This window comes from Leptodactylus fuscus, chromosome 1 (assembly GCF_031893055.1).
Source record: "Leptodactylus fuscus isolate aLepFus1 chromosome 1, aLepFus1.hap2, whole genome shotgun sequence".
Classification (NCBI taxonomy): Eukaryota; Metazoa; Chordata; class Amphibia; order Anura; family Leptodactylidae; genus Leptodactylus; species Leptodactylus fuscus.
The window spans coordinates 140148467-140164491 of record NC_134265.1 but is presented as its reverse complement, the minus strand read 5'-3'; the positions used below and the strand labels follow the sequence as shown (position 1 = coordinate 140164491).

Below are 16025 nucleotides of genomic sequence, written 5' to 3'. Positions count from 1 at the left end.
TGCATTTCCATACATATAATTGACATGCTGTGATTTCCAAAACCAGGTTGTTTTTGGAAATCACGACATGTCCGCACCACAAGTTTTTACCACAAAGTTGGAATGGTATTCACTAGAATTCCATCCAATTTGCCTGTACTGTAAAACGTCGTGATTTCCCCCCCTGCGTTTCCGCCGTGTGCATGTTGTTTCCAACCCATGGGGCCCCCCGCCTTAAAGAGACCTATACAACTGTATTCAGCATATCTACTTTATGTTTCATCGTTTAATAGCTGCTTAAAAGCAAGAGGTGTGAATTTCACTAAGAATTGTTTCTAATGAGCCAGAGAGGTTTTTCAGGCTCTTCTGATGCTTTATACTGTTCTGATTTATTAGGACCTGCTTGATAAATATCAGGAGCGTCAAAAACAGAGTTCAGACTGCATTTGGTCTGCACACTTAGGGTATGTTCACACAGAGTTTTTTGGTCAGGGTTTTGAGGCCGTATCTGTATCAAAATCCTGACCAAAAAGACAGCTCCAATTGAAATCAATGGGATCCCCTCAGGAGTTTTTTTCTGGCTCCCGGAAAAAAGAAGCGAGGTGCTCATTCTCCAGGCCAAGTCGCCTCGCGATTCGTCCTGAATACACTCCCCTCCTCCGGACTAGGTCCATTCATTGGGCCTAATCCGGAGCAGAGTGCACGGCTGGATGCCGATGCAGTGCACCAGCTTTCAGTTGCTGCTACCCGGCTTTTGGACTGGATCTTGAGGCAGCCTTGGAATTGGCACTAAAGAAAGTGTGAAGTCTGACCATTAATTAATAGGTGCCTTGAAGGGAGGGATCACTAATCTGCTGCATTTTACATCAAACAACCCGCTAAGTTAGTTAGCATCAGGTTTACCATCTACTACTCATATAAATAGCAGTTGTTTAGATTGTAACACCCCATACACACACTATGAAAAAAATCTGCAATACAAATTGATCTGTGGTGTTGCTTTTTAAATCTGCTGCAAATTTTCATAGCGGATTCAATGCTATATTCACATGATAGCGTAAATTGACCATGTAACAGCCATTTTTTAACAGATATAACAGCTGCCATAATACCATATTAATTTCACTGTCTGTGAATTTGGGGCTATTCATATGGCCGATATTTTAATGGTCTGTTGTAAGCAACCATTAAAATGGAGGTCATGCTCTTTTTTTGTCCATTTTTAAGTATTTCTACATACACTGCAATGTGAAGAGTGAAATCTGTGGCAAATCTGAAACCAAATCAGCAACAAAAACTGCACCATTTGGTGACTTTTTTTTCAGCTGTAGATTTCTAGCAGAAATGCTACATATTTTCTGCTGCAAAAATCTGTAGTGATTCAGTAATGTGGAAATATACTCTTAGGCTGAGGCGCCAAGGTGCGGAAATGCAGCTTTTTTTGTTGCAGATTTTATTGCGTTTTTTTGAGCCAAAACCAAGAATGGATACAAAAGGAATGGGAAATATATAGGAAGTTCTTATACTTCTACCTTCTGCTCAATCCACTGCTGAATTTGGCTAAAAAAAATTGCAGCAAAATCTGCAATAAAAAACACTACGTTTCCACAACGTGGGCCTTAGCCTTACAGGTCAACAAAATGGTTCAATGGTTTGCAAAATTGCCTTGCAAAACAGAGGTAGTTTGTTTGAATGTACTCAGTGGCAAACTCTGCATGGCGTCTTCATTACTCCAGTTTACCCCCTGAGTCAAAAAAAAAAAGCACTAGCGGGAAAATCCATGGCGGCAATGCATCGCGTTCTGCTTCCATTATAACTATAGGGAACCACCAGCGTTTCCAAAGGTATAATTGACATGTTGTGAATTCCAAAGCCATGGTGGTTTTAGAAGCCCCAGCGTTTCCTCTGAGCATATTTTTCTGCAGTATATGGATGCTATTTGCTAGAACTCCTTCCACTTTGCAGTTACTGTAAAACGCTGCGTTATTTGCGCCAGAGTTTACGGTGCAGCCATACTGCAGCATTTACGCAACATGGGGCCCTGGCCTGAGTAAAAAAAAAATACTGATAGGATAATTGTCTTTTTATTAACTTGGTCCTAGAGTGTTTGCAAGGTATGAAAAGTTATATTGTGAGCGTTATTGGAGGCAGGAACCATGAACAATTACAATCTCTGTACAACACTGCAGAAAATTGTGGTGATATATATGCAAAATAAATAAATGAAATAATACCAAAAAAAATTATATCCTATATTGCATTAAGGGGGGTTTTCTACTTCATGTTCTTATTACTTTTATCACAGTAATTTTTATACAAAAATATTTGGCAACCAATATAAAAAAATCATAAATACATAAGCAAAAGTAACCTTATCTATGTCTATCTAATTCCTGAGGTGAATCTCAATATATTGCAGCTTTAAATCTTTTGAAAATTATTTTTGCACATAAAAATACCATAGCACAAAATAAGATTTTAGGTAGTAATAAAAAGAATGCTTTGACTCATATTCACAAACCTGTGGTGATTTAAGAAAGTAAGTGAATTTGTTACTTATAGCGCATAAAAATAACATAAAATGTAAAATGAAACTGCACTGCCTCTGACATTACACAAGTTAAATGGGGATGCATTTTAACATGGAGGAATTAGAGTGGCTATTTCATGAACATCATGTATAGCTCTAGAGCAAAAATCAAATTTGGTTTTCATCTATGAGGTTGCAAATATGTTTAAAAAAATAAAAAGAATAATGTAGCCGACATTCGCTATCTAGGGACATGGTAATCAGCAAATAGAGTAACATGCTGATTCCGAAGCAGTAGGGATGGAATACCCCCTGTGGCATAGTTCGACTTTATAGAAAAAGTTTGTATCATTTCACATAATTGGAGATATCAGCATGTTATATGCAGTGCGGGCTCACTCGTAGTATTACGTGACTTCATTTAAACACTTCATAGTTTATTGCTGTTCAGAATCAACAAATAATAACTGTTGTAAATCTGATATAAGATAAAGGAAGAAAGAATATTATGCTCTGACATTTGTAAAACAAAATATTATACATTACATTAGCCCTGCAGTATATGGCATACAAGATAAAGTGAACGGTGCACTCATTCACAGGTTGCATAGTTCAGTTTAGGCTAAGGCCTCACATTGTGGAAACGCAATGCTTTTTGTTGCATATTTTGCAGTGAGGTTTTTTTTAGCAAAAGTTAGGAATGGCTGTGAAGGGACTGGAAAATATAAAGGAATCTCTTAGATGTGTCCCTTCTGTTAGGCTGGGGCCCCACATGGTGTAAACGCCTCGGTTTATCTGTGGTGGAAATGCAGCAGAGCAAACCTGCGAACTTTCTGTGAAAAGCACTGTGGAAAAAGCCACAATGCCTTGCCGATATGGTTTTTTCAGCAATGTTTTTATGCTGCAGGACACCATGTGGGGCCCGAGTCTTAAAGGGATTCTATCATTAGAAACCCTTTTTAAACTAAATACACTTTGGAAAAGCCTTAAGTAAGGCTATTCTTCTCTTACCTTTATTATTCTGATCTGCGTTGCCATTCCTGAGAGATATTTTCTTTCTTCCTTATGTAAATGAGTTTTCTCGCAGCACTGGGGGTGTTCCTCTGTTCTCACAAACGTATAGTTAGCTTCATACTGTTTAATTAGTGCTCGGACGAGCAGGGTTTTGTTTGAATTTTTGCCTGAAGTCAATGCTGTAGTTAATTTTGCTTATTTTATAACCAAAGTGAAGGTTTATTTATTTTGCATCTTCTTCAGAAGCGTCATCTTCAGCCTCTTCTTCCGGTGGTGGTTTGTAACTGTTAGGCCTCAGGCCTTGGGAAGAGCAGACTGCGCATGCCCATAGGCCACGAGAAAATAGCCGCTTACAATACTAGAAGTTACAAGCCACCACCGGAAGAAGAGGCTGAAGATGATGCTGCTGAAGAAGATGGAGGCGGCGCTGGAGAGAGTTCTCTCGCAGCATTGGGGATGCTCCCAGTGCTGCGAGAGAGCTAATTTGCATACTGACAAGAACTGGGATTGTAGGCAAATGGCGGCATGGAGAAGACGACGAAAGGTAGGAGACAAATAGCCTTTCTTAAGGCTATTCTGACATGGTACCTAGAAAAAATAGTGTGTGAATGATAGGATCCCTTTAAATATCTAGGAAGTAGTTATACTTCTACCTTCTGCTCAAACCACTCCTGGCTTTGGCTCAAAAAAATGCAACAAAATCTGAAACAAAAAAGCTGCATTTCTGCAATGTGGGTCCTCAGCCTTATCCGATCTGTATTGGAGACAAGGCAAGCCATTTCTTTATTCCTTTATCTTAGCTCCACCTTTTTAATCAGCCTTAGGGTCCATTCACATGGAGGAAAATGGCACTTTATTTTGTGCTGAATTTTCCACACTGAAAAAAAAGCCTCCCATTGATTTCAATGGGTTCTGCTAGCCTTTTTTCCACTAGCAAAATTCCGCTAGTGGAAAAAAAAAGCTAGCGGCACCCATTGAAGTCAATGGGAGGCTTTTTTTTCAGTGTGGAAAATTCAGCACCAAATAAAGTGCCATTTTCCTCCGTGTGAATGGACCCTAAGGCTGATTGTGGAAGAATGGAGAAGAATCAAGTTTTCTACAGAATTTTGATTTTTAGATAATCGATATTATCACATGCACAAAGTCCTATTGAAAAAAAAAAAAAACACAGCGGTAGCATTGTAGTTTTGTTGTCAAGTTGCTTCCACTACAAAAAATAGTAATCTAAGGGGGCGTTCACACTACCGTCTGTGTCCGACAGGTCCGACATGTAGGTTTTTTCTGTCCGCTTGAAAAGTCGGACATCTTTACATGCAGACAGTGAACGCACCCGGTCGCCATTTAAATAAATGACAAGTGTCACGGACACAGCTAGTGTCCGCTCCTAATGTCCGTGCCAGATTTTGAACGGACACTAGGAGCGGACACTACCTGTCGGACACAGACGGTAGTGTGAACGCCCCCTAAGTGATCAAAAAGTTTTATGTAGTGAAAAATAGTGCCAATAAATATTAGAACTCACCAAACAAGTAAGCCCTCACAGAGCACATCATTGAGAAAAATAAAAATGGGTGTTAGATGGTGGTATCCCCAAGCAGTTTTTTATATTGTAAAATGACAAAGACATAATGAAAATTATATTACCTTACAGAAAAAAGTTATGATATAATTTTTACTGCACAGTGAATATAATAACCCCCCCCCCAAATAAATAAATAAATAAATATAATAATAATAATAATAATAATAATAATAATAATAATGAAATGTAATACTTTAATCCTCCCAAAAACACTAAAAAGGCTGAGGTCCAACATTACAGAAAAGTTTCTATTTTTGTTGCAGAGTTTGCTGCTTGAGCCAAAGCCAGGAGTGGAATGAGCAGAAGGGAGAAGAATGAGTATGAGTATGAATATTTCCTATTTCTTATGTAGTCACTACTAGGTTTGGCTAAATAAAAAAACAGCAAATCCTGCCACAAAAAGACCTGTGTTTATGCATCGTGGGGCCTTAGCCTACACCTAAACTAAACATATTTACCTAAAAATAAAAAAATTAAAATATATATATATATATATATATATATATATATATATATATATATAACTCATCACACAAAAACTCCTAAAACTTAACCTTTATTAAGAAAAGTATTCCTAAATCTAAAAACCATATGGGTATTAAATAGAAAAATGTCAAAATAACCACCGCTTGTGATATCAGTGTATTCACGTGAGTAATGCAGCAGAAACACCATATGGGTCCATTCACTAAGGGTGCATTCACACGATGTCTTTTGGCACGTAATGTGCCACGTAGACGTCGTGGGATCTTTTGTGGGTTGTATACGCTCCCATTATTTTCAATGGGAGCCGGTACCGTATACGTGGCGCTATTTTGCGGCCGTGATTTTGCACCCTTACAGGGTTTTTTTTGTCGAGGATAAAATCTGATTCAGGAATTTTTGAAGGTTTTTTGAAGCGTTTTTTGAGGCTTTTTTTACTTTTTGTTTTCCTCCAGCACAGTGTATGGACCTTGAAAAAACCATTAGCAGTTTTTCCACGTGGTTTTTGCAATTCCGCGCCCAAATCCACGTCGTGGATTTTCTGCCTCTCATTGACTGTGTTGGTTTTTGCAGTCAGAATCCACCTGTAGGAAGCGTACGGAACCCATAGAACTTTATGGGGAGGTGTTTTTTTCCACGTGGATTCTGACGCGGATTCAGCGTCAAAATCAACACCAAAAAAAACTCTGTGTGAATGGCCCCTATAATTGAGAGTAAAACAGCTATTTTACCCTTATTACCATGGCTATATTTGATGGTGAATAATACCTCTTTGCCATTTATGGCTTCATCATCACTGCAGAGCAGCGCTGGGACAAGAGCGCACGCATGCAGAATCAGTAAAGAAGGAGGAGCCTTCCTACAGGAGAAAGACTGAAAGGAAAAGACTTAAGTATATAATGGGGTCGGGGGTTAGGCTTAGTAGGTTAGGAGGAGCTAGTAGTGGGTGGGATAGCTAGACAGACAGGGAGGGGACGTTTCAGTATGTATAATTTACATGCTTCAAGTTTAAAAAAATGCATATTTTCCGCTGTGGATTTTTTTCTGCAATGTGTGGATTGATTAGCCACTTTGCAGGTACTGTAAAACGCAGTGTATTTCCCATGTGGAGCTTCACATATATAAATAGGATATATTCAAATTGTAATTTTAATGGCAAGTATTATGTTTTCTAGTAAATATTCCCCACTTACAAAGCAAATGAATAGATAGATTATATATAGCATAACTATGAACTGGTATTGTAGGTGTATTACAATGTTAATAAAGTAAATATATTTTAACACCCAGAAAAAAATATTCAGCAACAAAAAAAAACAAAAAAAAAAAAAACACCCAAATTGCTGATTATGGAAACAAAGCTTTACAGGATATGATTCACAGCTTCAAAGATATTCCTGTTTTATTCTAGCAACTTTTTAGAAGTAAACTAGCTGCTGGAATAAAATGTATGAGTCACTGTTTTCAAAGTGGCTATTTTCAGTTCATTAAAGTCCCTTGTGATTTTTATAATAAGAACAACCCTGAGGTATAGAGAGAAATAGGAAGTAAAGGAAAATAAGTAAAGGTTATACCCTCAATATTAGAAGACCCACTACTAAATGTAGGTTAGCATAAATATTGCAGCCGCATTGTAGGATATTGTAACGAGTGATAAAAAGGACTATGCTAAATCTCAGATAAGTGTTGCATTAAAAATCCTGTTATATCATATCGGATCATTAATCAAGGTGATGGCTACTAACATTTTGAACTATGTCCCCAGAGATCTATTGTATCCTGTTACGAATCATTTAGAAAAAAAATAACTACTTAGCACACATTTTAACAAGGTACTGAACGACTTATTAGGACAAATTGAGACAACATAATATACATAGCTATAAAATAATCTAAGGATAGTGTTATGTACATACAGTCCTAGGATGTGACGTGGGTGCAACTGCATGGGGTTAATTTACTCAACTCACTCGATCTTATGCTAACCCTTTAGTCAGGCTGCAATTGTGCATAAATCTCACCCCAACACAGTTTACGTACCACAGATATAGCCTGCCACCACCTACTGATTTGGGGCAGTAGGAACCTCACGTAAATGCACACATGACTCTCCATCAGTTAGTAAAAAAGTTATTGATCAGCAGAATATACAGGGACTAAAATTAAAGTGAAAACTTTAATACAAAAAAGTTCAGTGTTTACAAAAAGAGACAAAGTGAGGCAAACAAAAAATTACATTAACAAACAGTTATAAAATAAAAAGAAAGGAAAAACCGAAATACCTATACCTAACTTACAGCTGCAGTACTTCTGATCCGCTGGGGCTGGTGGTAGCAAGATGGCTGCACACAGCTTGACTGACCCCACATGTGTGACCAAGTTCTTCTCGGCATCATCAAGTTTAATGTTAGTTCTTGTCTCAGGTTTCAAAGCCGCTCTTCTGGTTCATTATTCTAGTCCTCTGTCAGTCACTGGACAGTAGATTAAGAAGGAACAAGTTCCATGAATATTGATAATTCCTGCTGGTTAATTCATTGCCCAGTAAGGGACAAAGGATGAAATGTTTAGTTGTCCATTTGGTTTGATCCGTTAGCCCCCTTTTACCTTGTTTCTTCCAGATGCACCCATCAGAGCCCAGTCTATTGACTTTCATCTCATTGCTACAAATCACCAGTTTCCAATCTTCTACTGTCCACTTTTTGGACATTTTTACAAACTCGAGCCGATGCTTCTTATGATGATATTGAAGTCAAGGCTTCTTTATCTTATTTTTATTTGGGACACTATTCCTGACAGAAAAGTGTGATGCACGGTGCTTGCATGGACCTCTGTGATCTCACTATTATGAAGATACGAGCCACCTCCACTGCCGGGTTTGTCACACCAGACCTGATAGATCTTGTGATAAGTCAATATTTTGCCTGGATGTCTACCGCTCAGCTTTGAATGGATGGACAGATTTTATTTCATATTCTTCCAACGGTTGTGGCACTCACATGATGCAGTTTGGCATTTTTCTTGCCCGAGAGACTGCTATTGATGAGCTGGATGATTCTGTTTCTCTTTTCTTTTCTTCTTCATGGCTGATCCTCGATTTGAACCAGTGACTTTTCTTTGTGGACTCAACCTAATAATACACAGAGCTATTAGGGAATGTGAGAACAGGTTGTAATCTATAGTATATGAGAAAAAAAGATTTTTCCACCATCAGGAGCAAAACAGTAACAATGCAATTACATGACAAGAATCTGCATAACTAATTATATGCTAAATAGTTGCAAAATAAGTAAAATTTATGTACGAGATAGCCAAGATGATAGTCTATAAAATGATGGAAGTCTGACATTCAATGCTATTGTGGATGGTGAGATATGGAGCCCAAAAGCTCAAAATATTGTTACCCTTTTGCTCATCAGTATAAAGGTGGACCTTGAGATATGAAGTACCGTATTTTTCGGACTATAAGACGCACTGGACTATAAGACGCACCTAGGTTTTAGAGGAGGAAAATAGGGAAAAAAAAATTTGAAGCAAAAAATGGTAAAATATTTAATATATGGGAGTTGTAGTTTTGCAACAGCTGCAAGGCCACACTGACAGGTGACCCTGCAGCTGTACGGGGATGCATAGAGTGTTTTTTCTACTGTTATATATATTCTAGGGAAAGGAGTGATTTAGAACTTTTATTTCATATTTTTATTATATATTTTTAAAGCTTTTTTTTTTTTTTAACTATTTTATTCCCCCTGTATTGCCGTCTATGGGCCATTCTGTCTATTAGTATTACGGCTGGTCATAGACCCAGCCGCAATACTAATATATAGCAGTGACAGGCCTGGGAGCCTCATTAGGCTCCCGGCTCTCACCCAAACAGGTCGGCTCCTGCGATATCGCCGGAGGGGGGAGAAGGGGCCACCGATACTGACCCGGCATCCGCTGTAATAGAGAGGCGGATGCCGGCGAGGGATAGACGCCAGCACAGGTGCCGGGGCCTGAGACATCGCTGCGCTCCTCTGCCCTGCATGAAGCCAGCGGCGGGGGGACGGAGGAGCGGAATAGCATCGCCGCTGCTGGCTTCATGCAGGGCAGAGGAGTGTAGCGATGTCTCAGGCCCCGGCATCTATCCCTTGCCGGCATCCGTCTCTCTATTACAGCGGGTGCCAGGCGCCACATTCGGACTATAAGACGCACCCTTCTTTTCCCCCCAAATTTTGGGGAAAAAAAGTGCGTCTTATAGTCCGAAAAATACGGTATTCAAAATACCATGAGTTATGTCAGAAGTATTCACATATATTTTGGTACATTTTATTTGGTAATTATTGCCTGAAGGATTCCCATAGATAAAAAAATGACATTGTTTTTTTTTTTTTCTGGACTAAGGCATTGACCCTATTATGAGTTCACTAGTTTATTTTAAGAAACACCTGAAAAGTAGAAGAATTGGGAGAGAAAAGTGCTTTCTTGTATGCTTGTTTAGATCTAGTTGTGTTGGTGTGGAGGTGGTCTATATGTGCTTCAGTAACCCCTTGTTCACATCTGCATTTGGTAATCCATTTGGAGAGTCCGCATGGGGACCCCTCCTCCGAACGGAATACCAAATGCACTGACAAGTGGCGTGCCAGTGAAAGCACACGGACCCCATAGACTATAATGATATCTCCGCAGGGAACATGTGGACAGGAAAGTACTTCGCAATCTATAGTTCACAATTATACTTCACATTCACATTATAGTCTATGCGGTCCATGTGCTTTCACTCCACACTGCCTGCAAATGCGTTCGGTAGTCCATTTGGGGGGTCCCCATGTGGACTCCCCGAATGGATTACCAAACACAGATGTGAACGAGGGATAACATTTTAACATAATATGTGAAGAGAAGTGCCCGTTTATAGTTGTTTGTGAGTCAAAGTGGAAGTCCAGTAATATAGTCATGGAGGCATAGTAAGAAATAATAATGTTATGTAGATTATGTTACATAGATTATCTGATTTCTACAGAGACCTACAAAGGTCAGAACTTTTAGAACATGGGTATACTAAAACAGTGTTAGGCTGGCCGGCAGTGCTCTCTATGCTTTGTAGAATTTTAATAAAGCATGCTAAATTATATTACACCCTAAGGGTGCATTCACACTGAGTAAACGCTAGCTTATTTTGTAGAGTAAAATTACACTTGTAAATTTTGCTATCCCATTGACTTCAATGATATTTTTTTACAAGTGTAAAAATACGCCTGTAAAAAATACGCCTGTAAAAAATACGCCTGTAAAAATACGCCTGTAAAATGTCATTGAAGTCAATGGGATAGCAAAATTTACAAGTGTAATTTTACTCTACAAAATAAGCTAGCGTTTACTCAGTGTGAATGCACCCTAAGGGTGCATTCACACTGAGTAAACGCTAGCTTATTTTGTAGAGTAAAATTACACTTGTAAATTTTGCTATCCCATTGACTTCAATTATATTTTTTTACAAGTGTAAAAATACGCCTGTAAAAAATACGCCTGTAAAAAATACGCCTGTAAAAATACGCCTGTAAAATGTCATTGAAGTCAATGGGATAGCAAAATTTACAAGTGTAATTTTACTCTACAGAATAAGCTAGCGTTTACTCAGTGTGAATGCACCCTAACTCAAATTTCCCTTGTGTTATATTAAAGTTAAACATTCCAACATAAATACATCCATATTTCTCTTGCTCAACCAAATATATATGTTTAAGTCACATTAGTATTACGACTGCCTAAAGGGAAAACATCCAGTGTACTTTCTAAGAAAAAATACAGTGGGGCAAAAAAGTATTTCGTCAGTCACCAATAGTGCAAGTTCCACCACTTAAAAAGATGAGAGGCGTCTGTAATTTACATCATAGGTAGACCTCAACTATGAGAGACAAAATGAGAAAACAAATCCAGAAAATCACATTGTCTGATTTTGTAAGAATTTATTTGCAAATTATGGTGGAAAATAAGTATTTGGTCAGTAACAAAATTTCATCTCAATACTTTGTTATATATCCTTTGTTGGCAATGACAGAGGTCAAACGTTTTCTGTAAGTCTTCACAAGGTTGGCACACACTGTTGTTGGTATGTTGGCCCATTCCTCCATGCAGATCTCCTCTAGAGCAGTGATGTTTTGGGGCTGTCGCTTGGCAACACGGACTTTCGACTCCCTCCAAAGGTTTTCTTTAGGGTTGAGATCTGGAGACTGGCTAGGCCACTCCAGGACCTTGAAATGCTTCTTACAAAGCCACTCCTTCGTTGCCCTGGCGGTGTGCTTTGGATCATTGTCATGTTGAAAGACCCAGCCACGTTTCATCTTCAATGCCCTTGCTGATGGAAGGAGGTTTGCACTCAAAATCTCACAATACATGGCCCCATTCATTCTTTCATGTACCCAGATCAGTCGTCCTGGCCCCTTTGCAGAGAAACAGCCTCAAAGCATGATGTTTCCACCCCCATGCTTTACAGTAGGTATGGTGTTTGATGGATGCAACTCAGTATTCTTTTTCCTCCAAACACGTAAAGTTGTGTTTCTACCAAACAGTTCCAGTTTGGTTTCATCAGACCATAGGACATTCTCCCAATACTCTTCTGGAGCATCCAAATGCTCTCTAGCAAACTTCAGACGGGCCCGGACATGTACTGGCTTAAGCAGTGGGACACGTCTGGCACTGCAGGATCTGAGTCCCTGGCGGCGTAGTGTGTTACTGATGGTAGGCTTTGTTACATTGGTCCCAGCTCTCTGCAGTTCATTCACTAGGTCCCCCCGCGTTGTTCTGGGATTTTTGCTCACCGTTCTTGTGATCATTTTGACCCCACGGGGTGAGATTTTGCGTGGAGCCCCAGATCGAGGGAGATTATCAGTGGTCTTGTATGTCTTCCATTTTCTAATTATTGCTCCCACAGTTGATTTCTTCAATCCAAGCTGGTTGCCTATTGCAGATTCAGTCTTCCCAGCCTGGTGCTGGGCTACAATTTTGTTTCTGATGTCCTTTGACAGCTCTTTGGTCTTCACCATAGTGGAGTTTGGAGTCTGACTGTTTGAGGGTGTGCACAGGTGTCTTTTTATACTGATAACAAGTTTAAACAGGTGCCATTACTACAGGTAATGAGTGGAGGAAAGAGGAGACTCGTAAAGAAGAAGTTACAGGTCTGTGAGAGCCAGAAATCTTGATTGTTTGTAGGTGACCAAATACTTATTTTCCACCATAATTTGCAAATAAATTCTTACAAAATCAGACAACGTGATTTTCTGGATTTGTTTTCTCATTTTGTCTCTCATAGTTGAGGCCTACCTATGATGTAAATTACAGACGCCTCTCATCTTTTTAAGTGGTGGAACTTGCACTATTGGTGACTGACTAAATACTTTTTTGCCCCACTGTAAGTCATTTTTGTCGATGTTGGTAAAAATACAATATAATGTTTAAATTTTTTCTCCTTAGGAGCTTCCCGATTACCTGAGAGAACAGACGTACCTAAAAGAATGGCATATTATTAAAACCCTCATCCATACCATTCCAGAATACATTCAGACATTTGAAGATATGAAGGTTTTAAATATGTCACAGAACAAAATAACATGTCTTCCTCCCGAAATAGGTGAGTACAAAAGATGTTTTGTTTTAAACTACAGACAGAGAACTCTAGACAGGTGGATTGAATGCATTGTTTATTACAGGTCATCCCCAAAACTATTGTAGATTCCTTCAGTTATACATCAATCGATAATAATACATAGCGATTTCCTATTGTAATATTATTAGCGGAATTCCTAACTGTACAGTGAATAATCATATTTATGTCTAATGTATTTACCTAGGAAAAAATGTTTTTGTACCGTGTTAGCCAGTGGATATGAAATCTAAAAAAAATCAAAACTGGATAGTCTTCAGTAGTTGATACCTTTTTTAATGGCTAAGTAATAATGATGACAGATTACAAGCTTTCGGGATATCTCAGATCTCTTCCTCAGGTATAGTTTACTGTTTATAGTTTATAGTTAATTGACATATCACGAAAGTTTGTAATTTGTCATCATTATTAGTTAGCCATTATAAAAGGTATCACCTACTGAAGACTATCAAGGTTTTTTTTTATTTTTCTATGCAGATCTGGGTCTACATGTTTACAGACTGCAAAAAAAAACTGAAATCAAACTATATTCCATCTGTGCCATACATCTTGCTAATATATATTGATTAGTCATAACTGAATTATTTTCTTTTCTTGTGAACTGAGGGGGCTCATGTGCATCACTTAGGAGAAGAAAACACACTAGCAAAGCATAAAGAGTATGATTCTATGAGCAATGTTCTGGAAAATTTAGGTTCCTGGAATTTAATTTGACACACACCAGCTACCTAAACCAAGCATACCCATAATGGCAGAATTCCTTGAGGGTCCATTCACACGGAGGAAAACAGTGAGGAATTTGGTGTGGAATTTCAGCGCTGAAAAAAAGCCTCCCATTGACTTCAATGGGTTCCTTTTTCTGCTAGCAGAAAAAGGAACCCATTGAAGTCAATGGGATGTTTTTTTTCAGCGCTGAAATTCCAAACAAAATTCCTCACCATTTTCCTCCGTCTGATTGCCCCCTAATAGTGGTAGACTTTTTCATCAGGAGGTTTCATGTCACTGTGTCAACCATTGCTCAGGAATGGCTTGCGGTATATGCCAAACAGGTCAAGGTCTGGATTTGGTCTTCAGATTCCCCATCAAAATCTCAGTATCTATGGAATGTGCTGAAAAACAAGCCCAATCCAGGTAGACCACTCACTTGAAGAACTTTAAGGATCTGCTGCTACCCTCTTTTTACCAGACATCAAAGGACACCTTTAGAGGTCGTCTAGAGCCCATGTCTTGGAGGATGAAAGTGGTTTTGGCAGCACCAACAAACAAAGCATTAGGTTTCAGTGATTTGATTAATTGATGTCTACTTAGAAGGTATCATGGGAAGAATATGCAAATCTGTCTCCCAAGATGTAAACAGGGAGACAGTGCCTCTGTTATGCTGCCCTGCACAGAGGCACTGTCTCCCTGTTTACATCTTGGGAGACAGATTTGCATATTCTTCCCATGTTCCCTTGCAGTGGAGCAACTATGGCTGTATAAGTCTCCACACACCTGAAAAGGTGGTCTCTCCCTAAGGAGTGACATTATCCCCATAATACTTAGAAGGTAGCCTTGCAGTAGAGGAGAAAGGGAGGTAAATAGGACTGCAGGATCTGCCTGCAGAAAGTTTGATTTCAGTCTGTAACCATAGGAGCTGTACACAATAACGGTAGGATATATTTAATGAATACTATTTGCAAAGTAGGATATATTTAATAAAGTCTATTTGCAAATTGACTTTTTTTTTTATTCACTAGATCAAAATAGGACAAATAACATTGAGTTGACTACAAACTGAACATTAAAGTTTTGCTTTGCAATACATATCAAAGTAGCCAACAATGAATCTTATAAATAGCATGGTGCATGGAGGAAAATAGTAGCCTATAGTATAAAAATCTGAAAACTACTATCCTGCCAAAATTAGGCCAACACATCCGACTGAACACTTCTATAGATGACTGCTGTTTATAATGGTCATGTAGAGCAGGCTGCGCACAAAAGCAGCATGAAATGAATAGAAAGGCGTCTGTTAACAGTCTGCTACATTAGGACTTTTTTTTGCAGATGAGCCATTTTCCTATATAAATATTTTAATTAGTATATTAATAAATTATAAATATTTCAGTAAACCAAATAATGTAGAAAGACTTTGCTATTGTAAAACATGTCAGTTTATAAAAATAAATTCTGTAATGTGAATGAAGACCTTCTACACAGCATTGCACTGCTTGTACTCATTTACTACTCAAAGGGTTGCAATCTAGGTCCCTCTCTGTATGTAAGACTATTCAGACATTTGGGAATTCTCTCTATTAACCAGTAGAGATCTATTACAAAGAATGCAGACAATGGACTTTTTTAGGGTGTAGTTTCCAAAATAGGGTCACATGTCAGGGGATTTGGCTTTTCTGGCATTTCAGGGGCTCTGCAAAAGTGGCATGGCATCCAAAAACCAAATCTGTGTTCCAAATGGCACTTCTTCCCTTCTGTGCTCAGCAGTGTACCCAAATAGCAGTTTACAGCATTGTGAGAAGATGACAGGAAGGGTGCAGAAGGGTTGATATATCTCCCCCAGTGTTGATATTCAGTATGCCTCAGCCCAGATGTGGGTCAAAGGTTCATTAATGGGCCATAAAAGACCGCAGAACCTACATTTCTGGGCTGATCCTGGGAGTGAGAGGAGGCGCCTGGGTCTGTCCTGGAGTTCTAGAGTCTGGTGAGATCCGTGTGATGTTTAGTTTTTTCTGTTTGTGTGGCTGCAGCAAGCCACATGTATAGTTAGGTTTATTGCTGTTTAGTTAGTGTTCAGATGAGCA

General features: G+C 38.8%; 1 protein-coding gene across 1 annotated transcript in view; it reads left to right on the top strand.

Moving 5' to 3' along the window:
• LRRC2 (leucine rich repeat containing 2) overlaps positions 1-16025 on the top strand; it is a 284202-nt gene that overhangs the window by 121044 nt on the left and 147133 nt on the right. The window contains exon 4 of the mRNA XM_075277223.1: positions 13038-13194. Coding sequence (XP_075133324.1) covers positions 13038-13194 — 157 coding nt within the window. The remainder of the gene's footprint in view (positions 1-13037; positions 13195-16025) is intronic.